Here is a 27,382-nt window from a genome sequence, read left to right on the forward strand (position 1 = left end):
TATAGCCGTGAAAAGAAGGTAAATGTATCAATTGTTCCTAAGGAGATATATTATCTGAAAATATTTAAATTAAATTTAGATATAGCTGAATGCCAATTGCAAAATTCATATAATTAAACACTATCATAAGGAGCTTCTATTAAAAATCTTGATGAAACGAAAGTAGGGACCTTATAATTACAATCGGGTAATTTCATTTAGCTATTAGAAGGAATAAGAAATATCATTTGCGGTTTTATTCTGAGAATTTACATCCTGCTTTTACTACATACTGGCAAAAAAATAAACTACTTTCTAATTGCAATATCTGAGCCTTTTGTAACAAATAGACTGAAATAATATAAAATCCAACCTGCAGCAGAACATCAAACTATTCCTTTTGGTTATGCTTTTTTTTTTCTTTCTCCGACTCCTTGTAATATTTCAAAGTGACCTGCTGTCAAAACTTTGTAGACACTGCTGTGACAGTCGAATAGCTTTTTTAATCAATGAAGTGAACTCTAACATTCCCTTAATGGGATAGTGGTGCTGGTATCATTTGCTTAGATCTCTACAAAGAACGAAGAGAAAAGTGAAGAAAAAGGAAAAGTTGGGAGCGAAGCTACTGCGTTACTGCATAGACTGACATTGCCGGGAAACGATAATGAAGGAAAATCTCCTGCTGGTTTGAGTTTTTGTGATATTCCCCATGGGTGTTACTTCCTTTTTCATCTGTCATAAGCTTAAGTCAGGAGAAAAAAAAGAAGTCACTGACATATGATGAATAACTTACAGTGGGAGGAAGAAAAAAAAAAGACGCTTGTACTCTGACCACATCAGAGGCCACTAATTACATGCTGCAAAGTCACAATTGACCGAGACAGTCGAGTCAAGGAAAAAAAGCGAGAAAAAAAGGTCTCAATGGTATTGGTGTCTTGAGAAAGTCAGACAAAATGAATCAAAAGGATAAATTGCAAGTGGAATCCACCTCTATCACGTTTGCTTGGAATAATGTAGGCTGTTCTACAAATTATTTCAATAAATAAATTGTTCCTTAATTTCTATTATGTCAATTGTGTACATGTCTAAAAAAGTACAGGGGTTATGTGATATATGTCAAAGATGGTGGCCTTAATTAAAGAGCACATATTAGTTCATGTTGCCATCTTAGATCCATTTTTTTTCCTGTATTTCTGTCCGTCTCTGGATGTTCTTATTTTATGATTTACATTGTGTTTATGGAGAAATCTAGAGCTCAGAGGAAGAAAACCTACCCTGAGATGGATGGGAATGTGCTATTATCTGGGTGTGACAGAGGAATTTCACAAGAAGGTGGAAGTGCAAAAGAGCACAACATTCCACTTTTCCACTTAAACAAAATTAATGGGTTTGCCTCCCATGACCTGGATAAGTGAGAATCTACGCAGACAGAAATAAAAGGTATGATTTGGCGTAAGCAGGTTTTAGATAGTAGTCAAAATGATGCTTAATAGAGGCAAAATATAGGTTAGATGTGTCCAAAAGAGGTTATTGGCTGCCAGGCAGGCATGCAATGAGGCTGAAGATGCTTGTCATGGGAGTTCAAGAAAGGTCTTAAAATAAAAGGTTGATAGATAGATTGAGGGGAGACATGTGGGCATATATTTGCCGTTGGAATTCATGATGATGCATATGATAGGCTTATATGGAAACGGATGACGGGCTGTGGCGACCTTTACTGGGACAAGCCGGAAGTAAAATAAAGAAAAATGTGCTCATTAACGATAATAAGGAATATAGAAAGCCTTTATTTGTCATATGCTTCAAGTGAAGAGGATGAGTAGTACAATTGATTAAAAAGAACAATAAGTCACCACACTAAAAGAAGTCATGAAATTGAATTGAAGGCGGTTTTCTGTATACAAATCCTATATTATATATATTTTTTTATATTTCTGCTGAATCAATAATAGTGTATCTGTAGTTTATAAACACTAACTTCTTAATAGCCCTTTTTGAATCGAAATAGTTTTTTTTCCCTTTCAGTTCTGTGCTTAATGTTTTTTTTCTGGATTGATGTGTGTCTTAATGGATTCTGTCATGATTCAGCACCTTGCTCGCACTGAAAAAAATATTTAAAAAAATACCAAAAGCTTATGTTCAAGATACGGCACTGTGAATTGAACTCAAGCAACGAGAAAAATAAAATCAAGCTTTTTTTTTTTTATTGTCAGAAACCAAAACATGCCATAAAATGTTCTGCAGTGTAACTTAGACCAATCTATAACATTATATATGCCTATTAAGACTTTGAATATGCCCTCCCTGAGCTTTAACGGGAACCTTTACTGACTGACACTGTGCACAGCAGAAGGCACATAAATCTATAGTGCTGCTTGTGTATATTTTGAATAACATCAATTATGTGTAATATTGAATGAAGAATTGATCCTAAATTTGAACATGTTGAAATTGTTTAGTTAACCAAGATCTTTTGATTCCTTATTATGCTTCAAAGTGGAAATATATTTGCACTATGTGATCAAGAATTGAAAATATACAGAGTTCTAAAAGATTCTGAAATTCTTCTTTAGATATAAGAAGCAAGGATTGGCTTTAATTAGTAGAATTAAGTCATTTTAGTTGATCATTTATATTCAGTGTATCAAAACTGGTGGAAAACTATCGTCTTGTTTGGTTTGAAATAGAAGCCTGCACCCACTGCGACCCTTTGTGGAATAGTTTAGAGATGCCTGATTTATATGCTCCCTTAAAAACATGGCATTAATATTTTGTTGAACAGTTTCTCTTGCCTCAGACAGCTTAGATATAAGTGTTAATAATAGATAAATGCTAAATTTTATTTCTTGTATTTTACGGCGCAGCTACATCCCTAAAATATCTACAAGAAAAAGACCTCCAAGTCACATTTTGAAGTTAATCCTTTACATAACACCCCAAAATAGGTCTCTCTCTAACAGCCTATGTGATGTTTTTGGCCTTTTAGATACTTCTCTGGAATATGTCGGCCAAAATGCCGAAAAGTTTTGAGACATTCAGCTATGGAAATTCTTTATTTAGCCGTGTGGCTAACAAGAAAATGATTGGTTGTCTGTTACTGACAAAAAGAATTACATCGGCTCAATATAAGTGAGGACTAAGAAGGTCGTGCTTAACTGTGACGAAGGAAAAGTTGAGTTTGGGAGAAAATCTTTCCTTTTTTTAGTGAGATGATTGCTTGCCCTCACTCCTGTCACATGCTATATGGATCTGCCTTGTGTCTTTGATTCCAAGACCCTCATTACGTATTGACTTGTGTGTCTGCAAGACGAAAACAGTCTTTGTCTCTCAGACAGCCAATAAATGTGAAGCCCGAGTACACTGATCTTCCAGATGTCAACTCCGTTTGGATCAATCCATCATTCTTGCCTACTCGTAATCTGACAGAGCCACCATAACCTCCAATTACATTCACTGAAAGCATATTGAATTGGCTTTTCCTGCCCCATTTTGCAATCTTGCTAATGCCTTTAAGATGATATTTATACTTGAGTGCCTGATGTAAGTAAGTAAGTAAAAAAAAAAAACACTTGAGTCAAGAATCAGCAACATCATCAACACTCTACTCCCTCTAGCCAGACAAATTAGTTGTGGAAATAAGATCAACATAATCACTCAAAAAGATCATGGCTGATATTGTTGACACCTGATCCATTCTCATCTCATCTATAAATCATTTTGTGTCCATCAAGTGACATGGCGGATATTATATCAAACAAGTCACCAGCATTTTTTTTTACAGTGAAAAGGGACTGAAACAAGTGTAATTATTTTGGACATAATGCATTATTCATTTTTGAACAATAATTTTGCCGTCCTTATTGAAAAATATAATTGTCAAAATCTAAAATCCTTGCAGTTGAACTAAAAAAATGCATAAAAATACTTTTGAAATGAGATTTTAAAGTGAAAAAGAATGTTGTTCAATGAGGTGTCCCTCTTTGGCAATATTTCTTATTTCTTACTCATTTTCTTTGCTTAGTGTGTGCTATTCTCTCTATATAAAAGTACTAAAGCGTGTCCCCTGATTACCCTCACTTTTTATATCATCTAAATGTCCATGGCGATTCAATTACTGGGTGAATATTGCTGATTTATGTGACCATTGAGCTTGGTCCAATTTAAAATGGTGAAGAAATGTAGAAAATATGCATTTGTCAGTGCCTTTAAAAGTCATAAACAGGTGAAAGGATACTTGGACCTAAAGGTGCTGTTATCCATTGACCATTTTCTAATTATCTTAACAAGAGAATTTCGTCTAAAAAATCTTTTGATGTTGTTGAATTTTTTTCTTTATAAATGGCAATTAGTTTAAAGGCAATGGGTGTGTAAAAATGTTTTTTTACACATTGTTGATCAGGGCGTAAATTGTAAATGCATCATGTTTTCTAGTGAAATCTCATTAAAGCTGTTCAGAGGAATTCACATTAAGAGGTGAAAAGGGGGCATTTCCATGGAAATGATGAATAAAATATCCTAAAATAGTTTAAAGTTTTAAAACATCAAGGTAAATCAAAGTTATAAATAATACATTACTCCAATAATTTTACCCAATCTCTTAGAGCCTACAATAAGTAAAAAAATAACCACCTACTCTCCATAAAACTGAGAAACACTGATTCCAATGATTATAATGCATTTTTCCATTTCCAAATAGATAGGCTACTAAAAATAAATATTTTATAGCAAATTAGAAAATAATTTGGCATACCAGCGACTATATATACTTGAATAATGATTCTTTACATTGTGCACAGTAATCTAAATGACTTCTAGTAAATCCATTTTTTTTTTTTTTTTGGTCTTCCACCATAACACTTAATATTCTAGACAGGGTAACGGCAGGGAATTCTAGTGATGCGATAATCAATCCCATACACTGGGCCAACGGTAAAATGTTGAATGGCTAATTGACCACAGTAATGGTGCGTAGCTTTGTGCCATTGCATCGTGGAGACATGCACATTAAAAAACAATTAATTCCCAATACTAATGCCACTCTTGGCTGCCTCATATGCTGTCTATAACAAAAAAAAACTGCCACCAATTTATCATGGCAAACCGCATCTTCGGCCTTATCCAACCGATACAATAGGCCACTCTACTTTGAATTGACATACATTTATTCACATCTCACATTTGAGTGCAACAAGAGTTAGAAATATGCCAGAGTCTATTCTAGTGGAGGCAAGATTCACCCTGAACTAGTTTCAGCCAGTTGCAAGGCTAAAACGGAGACGTACAACAAATCACACGCTCATACCAAAGGACAATTTGAAGTGGTCATTCAGTCTACAATGCATGGTTTTGCGAGAAAACCGTGATGATTGCTTTATAAGCATATCCAAGCAAATTTCCACCAGACTGTTATTTGCAAGTCACTTTAAACACATTTGCATAAATGGATCGCAGCTAATTTCAGAGAAGACAACAGGAAATGTTGTCCATGTCAATCAAAGGAACCGATACAGAATTAATTTATTCTTTGTTAAACAGATTTATAACATTAACCAGCAAAGTTAAGGTGTTGTTCTCTTTGGGGATTATATGGTGGAGTGTAACGATAAAATGGGAGTTACAGGGAAACAATCAATCTAAAAACCTCCTGTTCTATTGAAAAAAAAAGAAAAAAAATCAGTATTACTACTTAGCTCTTATACAAAACAGCTACAAAATAAATTGGTGTGTTCTTATATTGTGCGATACTATTTTCTTAAATCATCATGACAAAATGTCTGCCCAAAAATTAAGAGGTCCATCCTTTTCTCCAAAAACAGCATCGCATATCTATTTCAAACATAACAGCATAAAATATTCCAATGTAATCAAGCAGGGAACAATGTTTTTGTTTAAAATAGGACTGCAGGAAAAAAATAGATAAATCAATAAATAATACATAGACAAAGTACAGTCCAGTGCATCCATGCATATCTATGAAACAAGTGTAATAAATGTGATGTGATGTTTCCCAACTCGGTATCAGAATCCATTAAATATAAATCCCATCTCGCTGCTGTTGTGCTCTTGTCTAAGGACATTTTCAGCATCGCCACTGTGTCCTTGTAATTATTTTTGAGAGGGTATTTGCTTTAACATGAGCTTAGCCAATGAGCCAAGACAGGGCATGTTGCAGGCATCTTCCTCATGACTAACTTGCATATGACACAATGTTCCCTCTGCTGATAGATGCAGAGTGGCAGTCTGAAGCTCTGGGTTTCACCGCTGCAAAAGGAGCAGACATGATTGCAGCCGTGGAAAAACTGACAGCATGAATTATGAAAGTCTCATTTGGGGCTTGTTGGAAATGATTTATCTTGCTTCAAAATGTGGTCATCCATTCTCGGCTAAAGGTGAAAATGTCCTTATTGTGTTTTGCTCTTTTGATTTCTGATGTCTATCTTCAGGATAGAAACTTGGGGGGATTTCCACTGGTGGGAACGAACCACTCTATTAAAACTAAGGTCACTATTTGGCAGGCTAAAGCAAAGTAGCCCAGAAAAAACGACAAGATATGTTCTTTTGGAAGCTGGCGGTGGTTGCAAAAGGTGCTATAAAAATGTGTCATGTTTCTCACTTGACAGATGCACAGCTTGGCATGGTGGCATGGAGCTTGGCGGTGTGTGTGTGCCACTGCCAGGTCATCTACTGAGCTCGTGTGTTTTCCATGTCAACGCCAAGAGCTGCCTTAGTATCTCCATGTCTCCTCACGTAGGAAAAGCACTGAATGGGTCCACTCATTTTATTCTCAACCCACTATCGGATATTTAAATTGAAAGACTCTCGGTAGAGCGCAGTCGCGGACTTCTGCCAAGTAGGAAAGCATATGGTTTGCATGTCAAAACAAAAGATTCTTGGCAAACGTATATGGCAATATCCTAACACAGTATTAACGATACTTTCAAGTCGGTTTTATTCAGGGGAAATGAATAAATAAAGCATCCACACACTGTATAATACCCCCTAGCCGGTGCTAATTTAATTGTCAAACTGTGTGTTTCCAAGATGGTTGGACAAAAAACGAGTTTCATTCTCAATCTCATTTAAGTCTTACATTTGAGGAAATAAAAACGATTGTGGGCCATGCAGCAACATTGCAAAAACGTAAAGTGGTATATAACTGTACTACTTGGCGCGGCAATATGTTGCTAAATATAACATTGCAAAACAATATTCCTTTATTACTCAGTATTAATCGATTTAAGTGAACTAATTGTGAGTCAATGGAAGGGAGAACATATTCCTTAATGCAGATTTGTATGGATTTTCTTATGCAAAATAATAACTTAGTTTGTGTCAGAAAGCCAGTGAGGGTTGCACATTCAGAGTTTCAAACACTAATGTGTTCTGATTTGTGTGCTCTATATTTGTGAATTTGGTGAAGAATTTAGAGGGGGAAATGTGTGTCTCTTTTTGCCAGTGAGCTGAAGTCCAGCAACCTTAAGTACACTAAGAGATATAACAGTATAGACTGTGAAGGATAGACAATTAGGTCTCACACCTCTAACCATATCAAAACAATCTCCTGAATGTTAGCACGGATGCAGTACACACTTGTAAATGTGTTGTGAGAATTATCTGTGTTTCTTTTACTGGGTTTCATTAGTAATCTGCTTCCATCCTTGTTTCTGTTGGTGCACAGTAGTCCTTTTCACTTGTGCCCTGCAGCAGTGGCAATTTTACTCATGGGTGGTTCAGCACACTTTTTTAGAAAAAGCCAAGGATCTTGCTCGTTATAAGCTTCAAGCTTGGCATTGCTTTCACTTGAAAACATTCCATAGGCGGATCCATTTTCAGATAGCATCATGCAGCAGAACCAAAAATCACAATAGACGCCTCGTATTATCATGCAGAGGGTAAATCTTTGTGGAGTAGATGAAACGGAAAGAGGGTATCTTTCATTTATTGCTGCTGGTACTTGCACTTCCTGCCGTGTTGAGTAAACCTGCACCATTTAATATGATTTTTTTTCCATCTGGCTTATTCTCTAGTGCAGCATTTCTGTATAATGCTTAGTTTGGGGACTATTCAGTGAACATTTCAGTTGTCAACTGCAGCGGAGATTCAACGTCTGCTTGTTTGGATGAATTGAAATGCTATGAAAACAAGAGTGCTGAAGCATGGATGACTTATGTGAGTGAGCGTATAGTATGTAGTAGGTCTGTGTGTGCCAGAGGGATCATCTTCTTATAGCACCCAGCAACAGGGCTTCTAGATGCAGCACTTTGATAACGCCAGAGCTCCATCTAGGTTGCCCAGCATGGTACTGCTCAATAGACTGGTGATTGAGCATTGTGCTACAAATTATCCATAAGACTCTTTTTGCTGCTCGCACACAGTGCAACAAAATGTATTAAGCCGCTGTACGCGGCACAGTTCTCAAAGTGTCTGCCTGAATCTTGTCTTTGAGCGAGTTCACATCCTTTTCAATGAAGTGCAGTGGCGGCTGCATAGAATTCTAATTTGGCTGCAATCTGAGTCATTAGAGGAGTCAACAGCAAGCAAACAGATGGCCAAAAAAATGATAGATAATATGATCATTTTCTGATTCAGTGCAACCCCCTCATTTTCCTAATGAAGGATAAACTGACTTTTTTTAACATCTTTTGGTAGACCATCCTTGAGGTTGTGTCAATATTGAACAGTTTATCTAACCAACAGAATGTTTTCTGAATAGCCTGCTTCTGCTTCAATTGCAAAAAAAATAGGCCTTTTAAATCGTTCCCCTAAGACTATTCCGATAAACCTTTTGTTTGTTGCATTTTAACAGCATTCTTTCCATTCACCATTGTCACTGCTGTTCTAAAACTGGTTTGAAGCGTCTTCCAAACCCTAAATTAGCACTGCATTCAACTACAATGTTCCTCCTAAGATCCTCTGCTGGGAAAGCGGATCAAAGAAATGCATTGAGTAATGAGGCATTCCTCTTCCTGGTTTGCGTGGACTAAACGCTTGTCACTATTTTTGGGATCTTTCTCTTCAAAGTGCCGCAGTAATGAAGTGCCATTTTATCAATAGTCTCGTTTAACGTGGTCAGGGAAACATCCAGGGGAACAAAAGGAGAGCCTTTAGTTACAATTGTACAGAGACTCGCACCATAACCGGAAAGTGCTGGTATCATGAATGTAATTTCTCCAGAGCAAATAGTAGAATTGCAGTTATTGAGTGCAACACTTCCCATGACTCCCAATGTTAGCCCTAAAAAAATAATCAAATGAATGCCTTTGAAGGCTAAAAGAAATATAAAAAAGTAAAAATTCAATGTTTTTCTATACATGGACTACCCATAAGGTAAGCCGTCTACGAGCAATAGAAAACAAACAGTTGCTAAAATGCAGGCTCTCTTCATGTTTTCTTATTATTTCTTGCTTTGTTTCAATTCTGAGCATTCTTTGCTATTTCTCATCACGGTCTTTGAACACCATTTTCCTGGCAACTTAATGTTCAGTTCTAAGGAGAAATGATTCAGGTGCAATTTGATACAAAATTCTATTACCGGAGACAACGAGAGTGAGCGGCAGGTGGGGAGATGGGGGATTCTGTTGATGCGATGTACACGAACACACATAGAAAGACCGTGTGATGCTCGTATGGTGAAAAAATGATCAAGTAATGATACTCATTTTCTCTCATAACGATGCCCTCATCACAAATGACTTTGAGGTTCTCGTATCAAGAACCACTGTCCATGGAACATGTCCATGTTATCAACACTTCCTTGATTCTAAAAATGCCAACATGATCAAAGCTAAATACCGACAAAGGTTACCGACACAGGGATCTTGGAATCTCTTTGATTTTGTGCTGTATCTTGACTTGTTTGTCAAGTATACAGTTTGTAATTAGTTGTGGGACATTAATTAAATCATGCTGGAAAATGTTTGTAAATATGGCCGTTAATTAGGCCTGAGAGCATTGCTGAGCTGTGAAGCATCTGAAAACCTCTCGAGTCCTGCAAACTAGGCTCACAAGAATAGTGTGGGATGGATTAGTGAAAAGCCACAGCTTGCTGGTTATAAGTTTGGTAGCCATTTGTGTTCCTTATTCAGTGACCCAACTGGCAAATGTTTTGCGATACATACTCATGCTCATTTTCTGTTTGTTTTTTTCTCCATTCTCTTGGAAGAATTGTAGAATTTATAACTGTGCAAACTCAATGAAACATCATAGACAGATTATTCATCCAACAGTTATATTTCTAGATAAAATTGATGGTTTATGTTCAGTACTTCTATCTTATATGATCCCGACTGTTGATTGGACACAGTTTTCGGTCTTAAATCGGAAAAAAAAACCAAGAAAAAAATATATGTGATGCACGCCAGATTATATACAAGCCTATTAAAGTGAATGACTCGTCTCATGTGAAGAAAACAACTATAAAGAGTTTATGTATTGATCAAAACCTCTGCTTGATGGATGCCAACAATTTGATTCCTTGGTCATCCAGAATGAAGATGCATGAGTTATTTAGTCAGTTGAATATATTCAATAGCTCTGAATAGTGCACCTCATTTGTAGCCTACGTTGTTTCAAACTTAAGTTTCTAATGGCTCTCAGTGTGCTTGCTTTCTGCACTCGAAAGTAGTTCAAGCAATTAAACTGAACCCGCAACTGCCAACTGAATCCTCAAGTGCTTCTAAACATCTGACCATCCATTTTAAAAAGAAGGATGTTTACCATACAAAAGCTTGACCAATATTTCGGCATGCTGTGTGCACAACTAACTTAAAACACTGATTAACATGATCCTGTCCACATGACAAATAGTAAAAAAAAGATAGTTTCACGACTCATGCTAGAAATCCATCCATATTGACCGTTAAATGAATCAACAAAAGCCACCCACACAATAACCCTCATGACTCATTAGCCTTTTTTTTCATCACTTAATGCAAACCACATGCAACAACCACCTATAAATCAATTTCAAATGCTCTGATCTGAACGGGCATATCTAAAATGGGATGCTCAACTACAGTGCACACATTATTGACATTGCAATGTTTACTATATTCCATCCTTAGATGGTAATTAATTGGAAAACAATCATTTGAGGAAACGCTACACTTAAAATTGACTGGCTATTGGTTTGTACAGAATGACTGGTAATTCCCATTGAATGATTTACGAATAAAAGCAATGTGATTGTTTGACTAGCATTTCATTACTCCAATTCTGATTCTTATCATTTTATCCATCACTTGCGCTGCATTTGAGAATGATTGAATCACTTCATTAGGATTAAAGTATCAAAAGTTGTATTACACTGTGAAGAAGGAAGATTGTTAAAGGAAGCATTTGATGTTGCGGTTGAATAAACCATGACTCTTGTTAGCGTTGCTATAGCACTTTGTTCCTGTGCTTAAGACAAAGTGAGCTTGGATTACCAAGTACGCATCCCTAAATACAAGACATTGACAATCTTCAGTTCCTAGTCAAATATCCAGCAATTAAAAAATCAAACAATAGAGGAAACTGTGGATCAATCGCATGTTATGTCCATGAACCCCCTTCCTCTGTGGCTTTCTTACAGCTTACACATTTTACTTTCATTTTAGTTTCCTTTTCTTTTCTGGGTATTCTGAAAAAGGGGAGGGGGGGGGTTGCTGTTTGATTGACATGGTCGTCAACAAAAAAATAGCGATGTGAGTTAATTTGCATGTTTGTTATGTGTCGACACTCTGCTTACAAGCTCAATTAATAATTTGATTTCAGCCTTAAAACTGTCGCATTGTTCTATGCCCTAGAGTGAAGGACAGATAAAAATACAAACATGTGTGGTCTTTGTTTCGAGCCATGTACTACTCTGCGTCTGTTCCCAACATTTTGACTAAGAATATGTAATAAGTTTTGTTGTCCAAGCCTAGCTTTCATATCAACCTCTATTTTGTCTCATAGAATATGGAATGATCGGAGAGCATACAGTAAAAAGTCAGCGGCCAAGATCAGTTCATGACACAAAGGCCCTGCAGGAGCAAGCTGAATCTGCTAAATTTATGGCACAAACTGGTAATATAATAGTTATATTTTCCCTATTTTATTTTCTTAACTAAACTTAATTTCATCATGCATGCTCTCTCTCTCTCTTGTATACTGCAGCTTCTTGAGTGGAAATGTTTTGCATTATTATTTATTTTCTTCCAAATCATCAATCTCAAGGCAGGAGATAATAGGACATATTTTTCATTTATTTATAATTTACTTTCAATATTGAACGTAAAATGTATTGCAGTAAAACTCAGCATATTTTTTCGAGTTGAAGTAGTATATATTCTGAATATTCATTTAAAAATAAGGGACAGTTTTTTTGTTTAAAAGACGATTAATGGCCTAAATGGCATGAGTTTGATATTCAAGAAAGGTTCAAATGTAATGAACTTAAATGGAGATTAAAAATAATAGTAACCAAAATGTTTATAGGATTAAAGCAAACCAATCCAGTGTTTTTAATAGATAAATAAAGAAAGAAAGCCTGTGTGTTCACTATCATTTTATTTTTATAATTTAAGTTGATTTGATGTATTAATTTTTTTAAATCGTATTTCGTGTTATATAGTGGGTTATTTCCTCCCGGTATTTTTTTTTCCTTTGTTTGGGGGAGAATGTTTACCATTTCTTGTTCTGTTTACATTGTTCATAACCATTTTAATTTGCAACCTGTCATCTCCCCCAATTAACTTCCACTCATAAACACTTCATGTAACACACGCTGTAGTAGGTATGTTGCATCCCTCCCTGTCAAGGTTTATTGTGGTTCTTTTTGGTTTTCATTTTCACATTATTTACACTCCCTGTGCTACCTCATTTAACAAATTGATCCACCTTCCGCTCTTCTTATAAACGACGAAATTTAGTGGCAGAGTTCTGATTCCCAATTGGCCGAATTGATTTATTATCTTTTATGCGAGGAAGTGAGGAGTTGCTTTGAAGTGTATTGTGCTTAAAGCATTCACTTGCCTTCAAAAATACTGAAAAAAACACACCAAGTAATTTTAGCTTTTTGTATGCCATTGTGTTGGTGATTTAAACGCTGCCTCGATGTATTGGATTTTTGTGAGCTTTGTTTGGTCTAAAAATGGCCTTTGAGAATGTATGTTCCTTCAAAAATAAATTTATTCTACACCTAGAAAACGTTCAGTTTGAAAATATCCGTTAATTTCCTAATATTACGAAAGAAAGACCCCACAAAGTAGATAAATAGCCCTTTTTGTTCTTCATTTTAAAAACACTTAGTATACAAAAAATAAACAAAACAGGCAACCATCGTTTTTAGTAGAATTAAGGGCATCTAACGTCAATAGTATCGACAACCAGAAATTGCAGTTTTTGATGTAAAATAACAGTACAGTACAGAAGTAGTTACTAATTCTCAGCATTTCCATTTTGTTTCTTCACATGTCATCATCCTTGCATGTCATCATTTTTTCTGATGTTTTATTTATTTATGGTAATTTCCTTCTTTGCTTTTTCAACGTGTTTTTGTTTCACTGAAAACGCTTGAAAAATTTATAGCAACGAACTGAAAGGGAGTTACAATACAACCGTGTTTAGTCTTAAATTTTTCATTCTTTTATTTCTGCTATCTTTATAAATACACATTTGTTTTGACTTTTTCCCAATGCGATTGCTCTAACGTTAATATTTGTAAAAAAAATAGCCGACACGTGTAAGAATAAAAGGCCTTTGTTGGCAACGTTTAAATCTTGAAGCTGCCGCCCCTTTTCTGGCTAACTTTGGCCTTTCCTCATTTTTACTGCCCACCTTTCCCGACGTCAGTCATACCCCCAAAAAAAAACCATATTACTGCGTTTAACTAGTGTCACCCTTCTCCCATACAGGTGAATCAGGTGCAGAGGAGTGGTCCCAGTGGAGCTCTTGCTCTGTAACATGCGGTCAAGGGTCGCAGGTGCGAACAAGAACATGTGTCTCACCATATGGAACACACTGCAGCGGCCCTTTAAGAGAATCAAGGGTTTGCAATAACACTGCCCCTTGTCCAGGTAGTGTTAGCCGCAGATTATTGAATGTTTTTGACCTATTTGTTGTTGAAATGGCAGGAAATGTGCTGTTTCTACGGCAGGACGTCTGATATGCTTTTAATCAAGTGTTTTCTTTCTCATTCATTTGTGAATGTTTGTGTTTTGTCATTCACATCTATGATTTTGCCATTTCATCTAACGACAAGGAACTTCATAAACAGCAAAATGTTTTGGTTCTGTGGGGAGCTAGGACTGATAAAATAGCCTTATTTCTTTAAGGATTATCAAGCAAACTCAAAATAGCTCGACTGCGGTTCTTGACGCACACTTTTAGCCCCAGCCCACCCTCAACCCACAATAATATGATAGATGAGTCATCTGGTAGCCGGCTCGGACTTGTGATTGCGGTGTTCACAGTCGGTCGTATGGGTGCTTGTTCATGGCTAAGAATATTTCAAATGTTCTTCTGATTTAAACAACAACAACAACAAAAACATTGCCAGAAGCAATCTGATAAAATCTATCGAGTACCAACAGAAAATCGTAATTCTGCACAAACAACAGCAACCAAACATGTACAATCCCAGAATTCACACTTAGAAGAGCATGCTTCGGTGAGGAGCCAATAGAATTCTCACAGCTGAGGTGTGAAGCTGTTAGTAAGGGCAATCCAGGTCTTTGATAACGCTGGTTTCCATTTTTGTCTGTGCTTTTGTCTATGTCAGCAGGTCAATTTGTCAGACTAGAGTTGAAAAAAAATGATAAGGTGCTCATATTTGGTCCTCTCTAGTTAGCGCTCATGCTGATAGTATTATCACTCGAGAGTATGTCGTCGAGGCACAATTTGATTCTACTGCAATTGTGGTTGTGTGTTGTGTAACTTGAGTGCAAAGGGAATGGAATGAATTAAATTAAATAACAGTTGAATACCACCTCTAGTGTGACTGCTGTAAAGGTAGATCTAAGCTTGAAAATATACTTATGAAATTGGGTGAGTGGAATTGGAAAGTCTCTTCAATTTATGCACTTGTTACTGCTGTTTATTCTATCCTTGGGGCAATTATGTATGTGTAACATTCTTTTAAAAAGAAAATGCACCTACAATGTATCATTTGGATTCTTCTTATGTTGAGTGTCAAGGTAAGCGCTGGTTTGTTATCTTAAAAACAAACACATTGTAGTGCCTAACGGGTTCTAGTCTAACTATTTGGGGTTTTTTGTTTGTTTTTATGGTTTATATCTGACAAAAATCTGTGTCTTTAGGCACAAATCTTCTAAATAAACTGTCAGATGGCTATTTTGTTTACAGAATATGACTTTAGACTTTAATTGATCATCTCATCATCCGTTCTGTAATCAGATGTAGAATCAGGGGCTTTGATTTTTGATGTTGTTTGACAAATCACGTGTTTATATTACCATTTCTAGTCATTTCCCCCCCTTTTTACTTTGTGTACAAAGAGAGCTAGTCGACATGTGTATAATTAGGAGAAATGTAATGTGGTTGTTGATGATGAGAATCTTTTTTTTGTTTTTTGAATTTATGAAATCCCAGGGGGTGGTATTCTTAGAATGTCTTGAATGTGTCAAGGACAACGTTTTTGCAATTAAAAGAGCAAAATTTGATGTATGTGAAGGCATTCGTTTGAAGCATTTATCTTCTTGAAAAGTGTGAAAGATTGACATTTTTCCAGCTTTGAAATAATTGGCACTCTGGGACATTACATCTAAACCAAGCTTGAAAAATTCTAATTCTATTGCGGTCCAGTAGACAAAACATACCAAAAGAACAGCTAATGCAATGCTTCTCAAACTTTAAAACATTTCAGAATAAACCCTGTTCCCACAATGAACTTATCTTTTGTATTTTGCAACCTTGCCTGATGTTGCAATTTCTGAGCATTCCAAATTTCTCCAAACACAATATTTAGGTCAGCATGCCCCCTATGCTGAACAACAAAACAATGTCTCCCATTTTTCCTGAAATTAACTTGTATTGGTGTTCACCTTTCATTTTACCACAATAAGACTGGTTAGCTCGCATCATAGTTTTTAGATTAAAGGTTCAATCCTATTTTTCAGCCTTTTTCTGTGTAGTTTGCAAGTGCTTCTCTTTGTAGGCTTCCTCCAACATCTCGAAGCCTTGCAATTGGTTGATTTAACACTCCAAATTCTCTGTAGGTGTGATTGTGAGAGTGTACTTTTGTTTTTTAAAACTAATTAATTGCTTGATCATATGCAGTATTTGCTTTGAAGCATAATCTTATGATTTTTCTGCGATAACTGGTATAAATACATATTGACAATGTGTGCTCTATTTCTGATGGACTGATGGAGTTAGGCACATCTGACAAGCCTTTTGGGAGACGCACTTTGATCCTACGATTCAAAGATACCAATCACAGATCTACAGATCTGACTGTTGTGTTTATACAGTGATTCCTTTGACAAAAGAGCTTAGTGAAGAAAAATCACAAATGTCGAGGCAGGACGTAGGATTTATTAATCTACTTTTTTTTTTTACACGGAAATGTATTCAGTCTCTTTCAGGTCATACTTTGATTACTTAGAAGCATTTTTTCCCATGGGAAATAGTCACAGAACTTATTTTGGCATCCCAAAATGAAAGCTAAAGACTTCTGAAGTGACCCTTTACTTTTTAGTAGGATACACTTCAGGCTGCATGAAAAATGCTCAGTATGTCTAACTCAAGGGCATTCAACTCTAAACCCATTATTTTATTTTTTAAATGTTCATTCGGTATCTTACAAGGTCTTTTAATACGAGTAGGTGAACCAAAATATTTTTAAAAATACAGCACATACACATATTCACAAAGCTTAAGCTTATTTAAAAGAATTGAAATTCATTACAATTCAACAAAAAGTAAATTCCCAAAACTCATGTTCACAAGGACTGTACTATTTATCTAGAGACATACATATAGTTAGTATATATATTTTTATCTTTTTATCTTGACCAAACGTGATTTAAACACAAATAACAAATCATCTTTCACCATTAAAATGACCAAAAATGACCTTCCAATCTCCCTAAATGACCAAAATGTCTTAAGCTGGTGTATAACAAATCCTAAAGTTATGAAAATGTATTGCAATATAAGTTTTTTTGCAGTCACCCTCTCAATTTTTAAATCCCCTTTATCTCAGTGAACAGGAAGCAGGCAGTTTCAGTAGAGGCAATCATAAAAGTTTTTCAAAAAGAAAAATTTTAAAGAACTATTTTAATTATTTAATATCACTGTGTATAGGCTGGTTCCAAGACAGGATATGAGGCGTCTAACCCACTGTACATCTAGTGCTCTGAATTTTCTCTCCAATGCAAAACTTTCACCCAATCATAAACTCTGCCTGTAGTTTGCAGAGAGAGTTGCCATCTGTCAGCTGAAGATGAAAAATACATTTTCCTGAAAAACACCTTTTTTGTTGTGTAAAATCGGGATTGTTTCACTTATAAACATGTTTGCAGTTTTATTGTATCGGTCTGATTATGTCTTCAAACTATTGTGGAAGTATTATTGTTGCATTCTTCAGGATCTAAAAATATAATTTGCACCATCTGGGTTTTACACGGGTCCTAAAGACAAAATAATTACCTGTCTTGGGAGCATTTCTTGCATCGTTTGCACGTCAGATGCCAAAATTCCCTTGATTGAAGGAAATCTGAAGTATATTTCTAATAATTTTACTACGACAACTATCAAAAGTGAGCTAACCTGCTGCATAATTACTACTATGTTGTCCCAGGTACACATTTACATTGTCAGACCATATTAACCTTTACAAAAGTTTGCAGCAATCTTAGTTGCAGACCAAGAACAATCTAAAATTGAGCCATCCTGCTCCATACCACTAATATTTCAGAAAGTCCCTTAAAACAGACCCAAAAACAGTCATTCTCTCTCTCTCTCTCTCTCTCTCTCTCTCTCTCTCTCTCTCTCTCTCTCTCTTGGATGTCAATTAGTGTTCACTCCGCAAAGTTGAATAATGATACCCAAATATGCACAATTGGCTGACACTATAGGTTTATGAAAATTGTCAATGTGCTCAGTGTTTGAGCAACTATCTCCATTTTAGCAAATTACTTTTGATTGATTTAGTTGCTGTTATAGCTCGATGCAGTTTACACATCGTCCATTTACTGTCTATCACGGCGCGTGAAAGGGGATATTGACCAGGGCTGACACATTCTCTATGCCCGCAGTGCATGGCGTATGGGAGGAATGGTCACCGTGGAGTCTGTGCTCATTCACGTGTGGTCGAGGTCACCGCACTCGGACTCGGATGTGTGCGCCCCCGCAGCATGGAGGCCGCGCCTGCGATGGACCTGAGACGCAGACTAAGCTTTGCAACATAGCCCTTTGCCCAGGTATTATAGTTCTACTAGGGAATCCAACAAACAATAGACAGTCACAGTATTAAGCATCATCTTCAAGGATTGAGTTCATACTCAATTTAAAAAGGTTATTCCAAAATAACGTGACTATGTTGAATAATAAGTGTGTGACAGTCACTTTATGGTTTGAAAAAACATAGCACAAATGACTTTACTGATAATGCACCACAAACTGTAGTAGTTACTGTTCAAGGACACGTGTTAATCGAGTCAGGTGTTCCAATGGCAAATCAATTTTACAATGTTGGAGTTAATAATTGTGTTATGCAAGCCATGGGATTTATATTTTAATTGCTTATTTAGCCATATTATTCTGCTCTGTGTGTAACACCAAAATCACTAGCACACTCAGTTAAAATAATCTATATGAACTGCAAGCAGGTTTCTACAATACAAAAAAAATATTTATATTTTTATATATATATATATATATATATATATATATATATATATATATATATATATATATATATATATATATATATATATATATATATATATATATATATATATATATATATATATATATATATATATATATATATATATATATATATATATATATATATATATATATATATATATATATATATATATATATATATATATATATATATATATATATATATATATTTGTGTTTATCACAATAAAATCTAACATGATGGAATAAGGTTACCAGAAAAGCAGTAGGATGTTATTTTTCTGTGAAAATCACCTAATCTTAAGCGATAAATACAGGATTCGCCTGGAATAGGCTATGAAAATCATCAGCAGGCTACAATTACAATTAGAAAGTATATAGAAAGCAAAAAACAACTACGTGAAAGCTGTTGAGCTTTTGTAAGTATACGTATACGCAATCATGTAATCAAATCACAAGAACAAAGCCAAATTTATGCAGGGTTTGTGATACACACTTGACAAACCCTGTCAATTGTTGCTAATATTATGCCAGCATCAGGATTACATTAGAAAGCTTCTGATCATATTTTCTTTTAATACAAATTTTAGGAGTGAACATTGTCCTCTGCCTAGACAGCAGCACCAATTTATCCCAAAAGAAACCTTGACTGTCATCCCAATCAGAATAAAAATCAACAGACAGTTCTTCAAAAGTACCCTACATTTATATAACTGCCTTTGTTTTTTTTTGTTTTTCTAAATCCATTTTTCTATCTGCCTATTTTTCTATCTGCCTATTTTCTCCCTTCCGGCATTCGCGACATGCGTGTTACGTTGCGGCTGGGCGCCACAGTGGATGGACAGTGGCAAGAGTGGAGCTCTTGGAGCGATTGCTCAGTGACCTGTGCTAACGGCACACAGCAGAGGACCAGGCAGTGTTCAGCGGCTGCACATGGGGGATCAGAGTGTCGCGGTCACTGGGCAGAAAGCAGAGAGTGCCATAATCCTGACTGCACAGGTAACCAAAAATAATACTAATATTGACTGGAATCCCACATGGCATTGGAGTAATTGTAATCAGTTTTAGTCAAGCAGGGGGCGGAGGACCCTCAATGCAAGAGATTGAAGAAAATAGCAATAATGTTCAAGACCATGCTCTATCAATTGGATTTACCAAATCCCCTTAGAAATGCTGTATGCTTTTGAGAGAATTCCGGGTTAGGCGTCCGCCCTGTCCGTCAACACCATTGATGCATTTAGAGGCTCAGAGATGTCAGCTTAGTAGCCTCCATCAAGCCTTGTCTCATCACACCAAGGCCTTCACATAATCTCCTGATGCAATTTTTGCTCTTGCCTGAAAGAGCAAGGATTTCTTTTCTTTGTTATTCCTTGGTTGCGAAAGTCTGCCGAAACGTTACGCAATGACATCATAAAAATGGAGCACTGAGAAAAAACAATAAAGAGTATTGAGGTTGTTTGTGTTGGTTTTTCTCCAATTTATGGGGGAAAACAAACCCCACAATGGGGTTGTTGGCTTCACGCAGTGATGATTCATTATGGGATTCCTCTCTTTAATGAGCTGAGCCATTTTATCAATTCAAAATTCATCACAAGGTGAGCAAAGCATCAAACGCTTGTGGATTAACACAACCCATGCCATCATACGCCACAATACGTAAACTAATTGATTATGAAAATAGACACAATTTCCACAATATAATTGCAGTTTAAAATGCAGCTATAATGACACCAACCTATGCAAAATCCCAAAATTCACTCTGGATGGACTTTTATATATCTTTTAAATGACTTTTCCCATCACCAAGCTATGCAAGGAAGGGTTAACTAGATATTTCATGCTACTAAATCAACAAATAAAGGACAATTCATACAATATATATCCTAAAGGACTGTGCAGGGTCTATTCGTAATAAATTTTCTCAAAACAAAGCATTTATCCAAGAGTTTTCAACCATTTTTTTAGTGTTTCCAGTTTGTACGCATCATTTCTAGTGGAGGGTGTTTAAAGACAATTAAATTGTAGGGAATGTTTTTCCCATTTTAGATGACTGGGAAATGGGAATTTGTATATCGCTGAAGGGCAGCATTGTTTTGTCTAATGCTCAATTTAATAGTCTTCATTACAAGGGCATAAAACCTGCTCCTGGTTATGGAAACTTTGAAATGATTGTGCTTTAATGTTGGCAGCATGAGGGAAATAATCACCATTTGCAGAGAAGCTTCTGTTGCCATAAGACACCCATGCCGCTTACCGCTTCTAGTTATGTTGTTCAATTTGGATTATTACTAGCATACAGAGTCTACAAACTTGCTAGATGAGTTATGTGATAGCTTGTTGGATTTTTAATGAAGTATATTGTCTTTTTGGGGGAAGTTTGTTGTTAAATTGTGAAAAAAAAACAGATTTTCTGTGAAGAAAACCTAGAAAGTTTGCAGACAGACGAAAAAAATATAATATATTATTTTAAATGTGATTTCTCTAATGTATATTGTTCAAGTTTGCATGATATGATCATCCTAAAACTTAAATTTGGTCCTGAAATGAACATTTTTGCAAGATTTGTGGTTATAGACGAAAAAAATTATGACTTGCAGACCATTTAAATAAAAAATATTGAAGTTGGCCTGCAAATTTTGCCCTCTGGCAATGTTTGAACAAGCACACTGTGTATCCAAATACTACTATTTGTAGAATTCCATTTTCCGAGTTGATCCTAATTAGATGACTGTGTTACAGCTAATGGTCAGTGGAACCCATGGGGTCCATGGAGTGGCTGTTCCAAGTCTTGCGACGGTGGATGGCAGAGACGAACACGGGTATGCCAGGGGGCAGCAACCTCTGGGCATCAATGTGACGGCAACAGAGAAGAAGTCCGGAAATGCAGTGAACAACGGTGCCCAGGTGAGATACAGAATTACAATAGAATTGCCTGTGTTTTTCAAAACTGTGTCATTGATCTTGGCAAAAAATGCTGGCGGTGAAAACGACTCTAATTGTTCACAACTGTGATTTCAAATATGTAAAAAAAACTTTTAAAAAATGGCATTAGCGACCCATGTGCCAAGATTCAACAATGAGAACGACTTCCAAAACCAATTTCTTCCTCAAGTAAATATAGTGAGTCACTAGGGCATGAAACAGGTTCTCAACAACAATTGAACAACTGTGAGAAGAAAAAAAAATAAAAAGCTCCTTTTCTTTTGGGCCTTGTGAAAAGAAAAACAAACCTATTGAATTCTAGTGTACAAAATCCAATAGGTATCGATTGCTTGAAGCTCCAGCCTGCTTTGCTTTTAGTTTGCTTTGTTCGTAGGATTTTGGTATTATATAGAGATCAATTTCTAAGTTCTCATCACTCCTTTTTTTGTGAAATCCCTGCTGGCAAATGAATGATGATATAATAATGATGTATTCACATATACCGGTTAGCAATGGACACGTTATTGCAGTAGTAGGTTGAATATGTGCAGTACAATTTGCATTATACTTTGCATTTCAGCACCATATGAGATTTGCCCTGAGGACTATGCAGTGTCCATGTTGTGGAGACGAACACCTTCAGGGGAATTGGCTTTTAACAGATGTCCACCCAATGCAACAGGTAATGACAAGTACTTATTTTGTATATCTTTTAAAAAACAACAACATTTGGAGCCAGAATTCTGCTGCTACATCCAAAACTAAAAGCCCTCGTCCCTTTATCCCAATTCAAAAGGCAACCTAACTCTTGGCAGGACCCGACAGATTTGCAGGAGGTTCATTGTGTGGCATTGTCAGAGAAAAGAAAAATTGTTGGTGTTTTTTAGTATTTGGCAGAAGTAACATGAACAGTTACCTTACCTTTGTGATAAAGGGCACAGTGAAATGTATCTTTGGTTCATATAAAATGTAAAAAATGAAAAAAATCTGAAAGTAAGAGGTGATTTTAGTAGTGTCAGCTTTGTACTATGTTGTTTATCTCTTGACAGTAACATAATAAAGAGTCAGAACTATGTTTCGGTGACTAGACAGCAATCAACACAAGGCAATTCGATGAATACAAAGGAATTTAGAGTACATAACGTTGACTGGCACTCATATTGGATAGCTTTGTGTAATTTTCAGAGGCTAAACAAGACCACAGCAGACATTTTCGGTACAATGACACTGCTGGAAAAGGACTAAATCGAGTACGTATAGATCAGGTCAAGTTTGTTTGTAATGTGATTAATCGCAACAAAAATCGGAGTTTGGTGAGTAAGAGCGGACTTATTGGACGACAACCTCTTAACCTTGTCTTTTATATTCAAATGGAGGTCAAACTCAAACAACCTGGCGTGAAAGAAAACCTTGATTTGATCGATTGTTTCTCCAGAGGACTGGGGGGTTTACTGAGATTGACTTAACTAGGATGAATTGATCAGTACCGGCGATACAACTACTAAATATGAGACGTGAATATGGGCGGACAGCTGCCATGACGTGTCCAAAATGTGTTTGGGGCATTGGCGCTTCTATTGCCGTTATCACTGTCGTCATCAAGGTCATCACAGTAACGGCGACCATTCACTTGGCCATCAGCTATCGTGGGTGACAACTGCCACCAGAGGCGAGAAGATGGGGCCAGTGTTTAGGCCAATGTGGATAGTGTCTAAATGTGGAAAGACAGGTGGACGCAAGGGTGCAAGCTCAGCTGCAAGTCATCTATCTTCTGACTTTCTTTTCAAGAAAAGGGGGAAGTCTGCCAGCTAAATCTTAGCCATTAAAGCTATGGCTCGGGAGCCACATGTGGCTCTTTGGATGGGTGCGTATGGCTCTCTGCTAAACTGTGAGCTCAAATCTGGACACTACGTTTAGAATCGCTCTACTCTTCCAGTTTTTAATTAAACCTTTCTGCATGCATGCAGGCATGCATCCCATTGATTAGCATCAGGGTAACAATTTTGTCAGCATAATTCTCAGACTTTTTGTACTTTAAAGGCAGTGAAATGACTAAAGATGCATGTGTTTTTATGTATTTTTACTTCTAGTAAATTCTGAGTTTGCCTCTCAATGAATAACAATTGACAATATGAATTGTTTATGGCTTTCGATGTCAAAAAGGTTCCCGACCTCTGCATTAAAGAAACATCCAATTCAATAGATTGAGGTGTGGCAGGAAAAAAAAAACTAAAAGACACGTGTGCTGGAGTAGAAAATTGTCGACTAACTTGTCACGGTGTTCAGGATTGGCAATATGTACTTTAACGTTTCGCTTTTTTTTTAAATGACACTTAAGATGTGAGGACATTGTCTCCTATTTGAGAAGGTATTTTTTGGCAGGAAGGATTGAAAGATGATTAGCTGATCAATGAATGACATCTTGCAGGTGGCAGAAAAGTTGTCTTTTGCCAGCTGATTTAGTCATTTACCACTGACTGTGATGCCTCCAGGACAAGCTGACATTTGATATGAATCTTTTTAGAAAAGGTTCCAATCACGGTAGTGAGAATCTTTGGCAGCCTTCTTCCTAAGTCTTGGCATTGATAAAAAACCCTAAGGAATTATAATCACAGCTGAAGACACAGAAGGGAAGTTTTATCCACACATTAATGGAAAAAATGTTCAGACGTATTACAGCGTTATATTTCAAGATTATAGCTTGTAAGGTGGTTGGAGATAATTGTTCCTCCTTCATTTTGTTAAAACTAGGTGTCAATTTTAATCTTTACGTGTAGACATCTAATGCTTTTCCACCAAAGTCAAAAGCATTCATTCATAACAATTTCTTTCGAATACTCAATTAAGCCCGCCGCATCATGTTGTGCGGCCCGGGAAAGTCTATGATGAGTGCCGACTTTCTGTTTTAGGTTCAAATTCAAATGAAGAGTATAGATGTATATTAAATGTCCTGATTTTCCCCCTTTTAAATCAATAAGTCATTTTAATCCATTTTTTTAGTTCAAAATAACTTTGTTAAGTCTAAAAATACATTTAAATAAAGCTAAAATAAACATTGTATTGGATCTATAAAAAACGGAATATTCAGGGCTTATAATACAATTATTTTAATCAATTTATAAAAATTAAAAAAATCTAAATATTATATCTAAAATGGTCCTGCCCACATAAAATCGATTTGACTTTAACGCAACCCTGTTTTACACGTATAGTAGCTATGGGTTGGAGTTTTTCCTATAAAACTGATCTTGAGTCTTAACTCTCTGCTGTTGTGTGACATTTTTGTGCAGTAAGAGTGTTTGGAAGGAGATAAGATAGTAGCTACGGAGGTGGGTGAATAGGAGAGATGGTTTTAAGCCCGCTGAGTGTGTGTGTGTGTGTGTCGGCATTTGAAATGAGAACGAGACATTGCAAAGGTTTAAGCGAGGGAAGAACGCCAAGGGAAATGTTTGGTTACTGTGGGAGTTTTCCTCGGGATGTGGAGCGGCCGGGTGATCTGTGAAGTGCACTCTAGCAGGTCGCCAGCTGGGAAGGTGTGATGTTGTACTGTCTATGTAGGATGCGTACACGGCCGTGTGGGTGGTTCCGCTATTTCAGGATCGCTGTTCCATTCCCTGACAGCGACCGCATCAACGTTGCTGCATGCTTGAATAAACCACACTTTCCCTTTTGCATGTTGCACTAATAACACAAGACATGATGCACATATAACAAGCCATGCTACTCCTATTTTAGCACTAATACCTTTACAAAGCACTCTCAAATGCGCTGCATAATTGAATAGGCAACATCAAATTTTGATAGTGAATGATGAGCGGCAGAACTGGACAAAAGGGGATTGTTAAATATCTTATGAAAAGAACTAATACGTCTGTCCTCTTTTTGTTCTTTTCCCTTCATTTCCTGTTCCCCGACATCACTATGCGCCATCCTGTCATTCAACTCTCCTTCGGTCTTAATCCTGTACCTAAACTCTGTCCATCCGCATCCCTGCATCCTTGTCCTCCCCCTCTTATCTCTCTCCCCCTACCGCTTCCTCCTCTCCAAATCTGTTGCATTTTCGCCCTCCCTCCGTCTCGCAGGCACAACCAGTCGACGCTGCTCTTTGGATCACCGTGGTATGGCCTTCTGGGAGCAACCGAGCTATGCGCGATGCATAACAAATGAATTCAGATACTTGCAGCAATCAGTAGGTGCAAAGTCAGCTCCCTCCCACATCCTCTGTTCCCAATGCATCAAAATGTAACACCCCCTAGTACTCCACCAATCTTCCTTTCTCATTGCACTGTGGTCAAAACGTAGCTCTTTCAATAGAGTAGGAAAGGGAACATTTTGCCATCTATCTTTCAGTAATAAACTGTCTTCATTTTCACACACACCCCTTGTGATTTCTTGTTGTGTTGGACACAAATCAACCAAATGTAAATGGCTGAAATACAATTACACTAGAGCCAAGAACAAATTGTCTCTAAAACAGTGTCAAGTCATCCAAAACACGGACATGTTGCTCCGGAAAGGGCTGTATGTTGCCCACAAAATAAATCAAAAAAGATTGGATTATGTTGTAAATATCAAAGCCATTCGAGCATATTCATTTTTTTTTTTTTTTTTTTTTGCTATTGTCTTTGCAAGTTATCCAAAAAAAAATATGCCCATTCCCAAATATCAATGCAAGTCAAGCTTTTTGAAATTCTGGCAAAAACAAGCTCCATCGTATCCAATACTGAGAGAGGAAAATTACAAGCAACAAATGAGACTACAACTCGTTTGTCAACCCAACCAAATATACAATTAATAAATTATTCTATAATCTTGCCAGATTTAAAAATGTTTAATTAATAAAAAGCCATCCTTAGCTGTCCTGTTAATTCTTTTATTTTTAATAAATAATGTCAAAATCACACATATGAAAGGGGATGGCAATCTTGAATTGTAACATTATCATAACAAAGGCAAACTGTTAGTCTATTGTTACACTATAATGGTAAATGTATACTTTATGTACCATATACAAATTTGTAATTTGTACATAAATGTGAATCTTTCTTTTAATCGCATTGGCTCATTTCTGGAATCTGTGAACCACAATACCAATTGACTCTACCTCAAATATGTACATAAAGGGTCTCAGAGATATTCATATTTCATGCACTCCATTTCATTTTTCTATGTCAAAAAAAGTTAAAGGACGCCGAGGCCTCAAGTTTTGTCTTCTCCTGTTTTTGGAGGTTCAGGGCCACCTTGCAAAGGGCCAGAGAATGCTAGCAGGTGATGGGATGTGTCAGGTGACCAAAAACCTTCTGGACCTGACCCAGAGGAAGAACTTCTACGCTGGGGATCTACTTTCTTCTGTGGAGATCCTCCGCAATGTAACCGAAACATTCAAAAGAGCCAGTTATGAGCCTTCTTCGGATGATGTCCAGGTAAAAAAATAAATGTTTTTTTATAATTACTCAATAAAATCAATGTATCACCAAAACACCTAAACCACAGGTGTCAAAGTGGCGGCCCGGGGGCCAAATCTGGCCCGGCGCATCATTTTGTGTGGCCCGACAAAGTAAATCATGAGTGCTGACTTTTTGTTTTAGGATCAAATTAAAATGAAGAGTATAGATGTATATTAAA

At 36.6% G+C, this 27,382-nt stretch overlaps 1 protein-coding gene and 1 long non-coding RNA gene across 9 annotated transcripts in view; one reads left to right on the plus strand and one right to left on the minus strand.

Moving 5' to 3' along the window:
* adgrb3 (adhesion G protein-coupled receptor B3) overlaps window positions 1–27,382 on the plus strand; it is an 87,954-nt gene that overhangs the window by 22,129 nt on the left and 38,443 nt on the right. For 4 of the 8 annotated variants that reach the window (XM_077730410.1, XM_077730411.1, XM_077730405.1 and 1 more), the window contains exons 3-10: window positions 11,917–12,027; window positions 13,857–14,018; window positions 18,222–18,386; window positions 19,670–19,834; window positions 21,575–21,739; window positions 22,338–22,439; window positions 25,840–25,946; window positions 26,983–27,180. In XM_077730410.1, coding sequence (XP_077586536.1) covers window positions 11,917–12,027; window positions 13,857–14,018; window positions 18,222–18,386; window positions 19,670–19,834; window positions 21,575–21,739; window positions 22,338–22,439; window positions 25,840–25,946; window positions 26,983–27,180 — 1,175 coding nt within the window. The remainder of the gene's footprint in view (window positions 1–11,916; window positions 12,028–13,856; window positions 14,019–18,221; window positions 18,387–19,669; window positions 19,835–21,574; window positions 21,740–22,337; window positions 22,440–25,839; window positions 25,947–26,982; window positions 27,181–27,382) is intronic. The other 4 variants (XM_077730406.1, XM_077730409.1, XM_077730407.1 and 1 more) reach the window with 3 other exon arrangements.
* LOC144205811 (uncharacterized) overlaps window positions 1–27,382 on the minus strand; it is a 44,603-nt gene that overhangs the window by 1,757 nt on the left and 15,464 nt on the right. The window lies entirely within an intron of this gene.

This window comes from Stigmatopora nigra, chromosome 12, assembly GCF_051989575.1.
Source record: "Stigmatopora nigra isolate UIUO_SnigA chromosome 12, RoL_Snig_1.1, whole genome shotgun sequence".
Lineage (NCBI taxonomy): Eukaryota > Metazoa > Chordata > Actinopteri > Syngnathiformes > Syngnathidae > Stigmatopora > Stigmatopora nigra.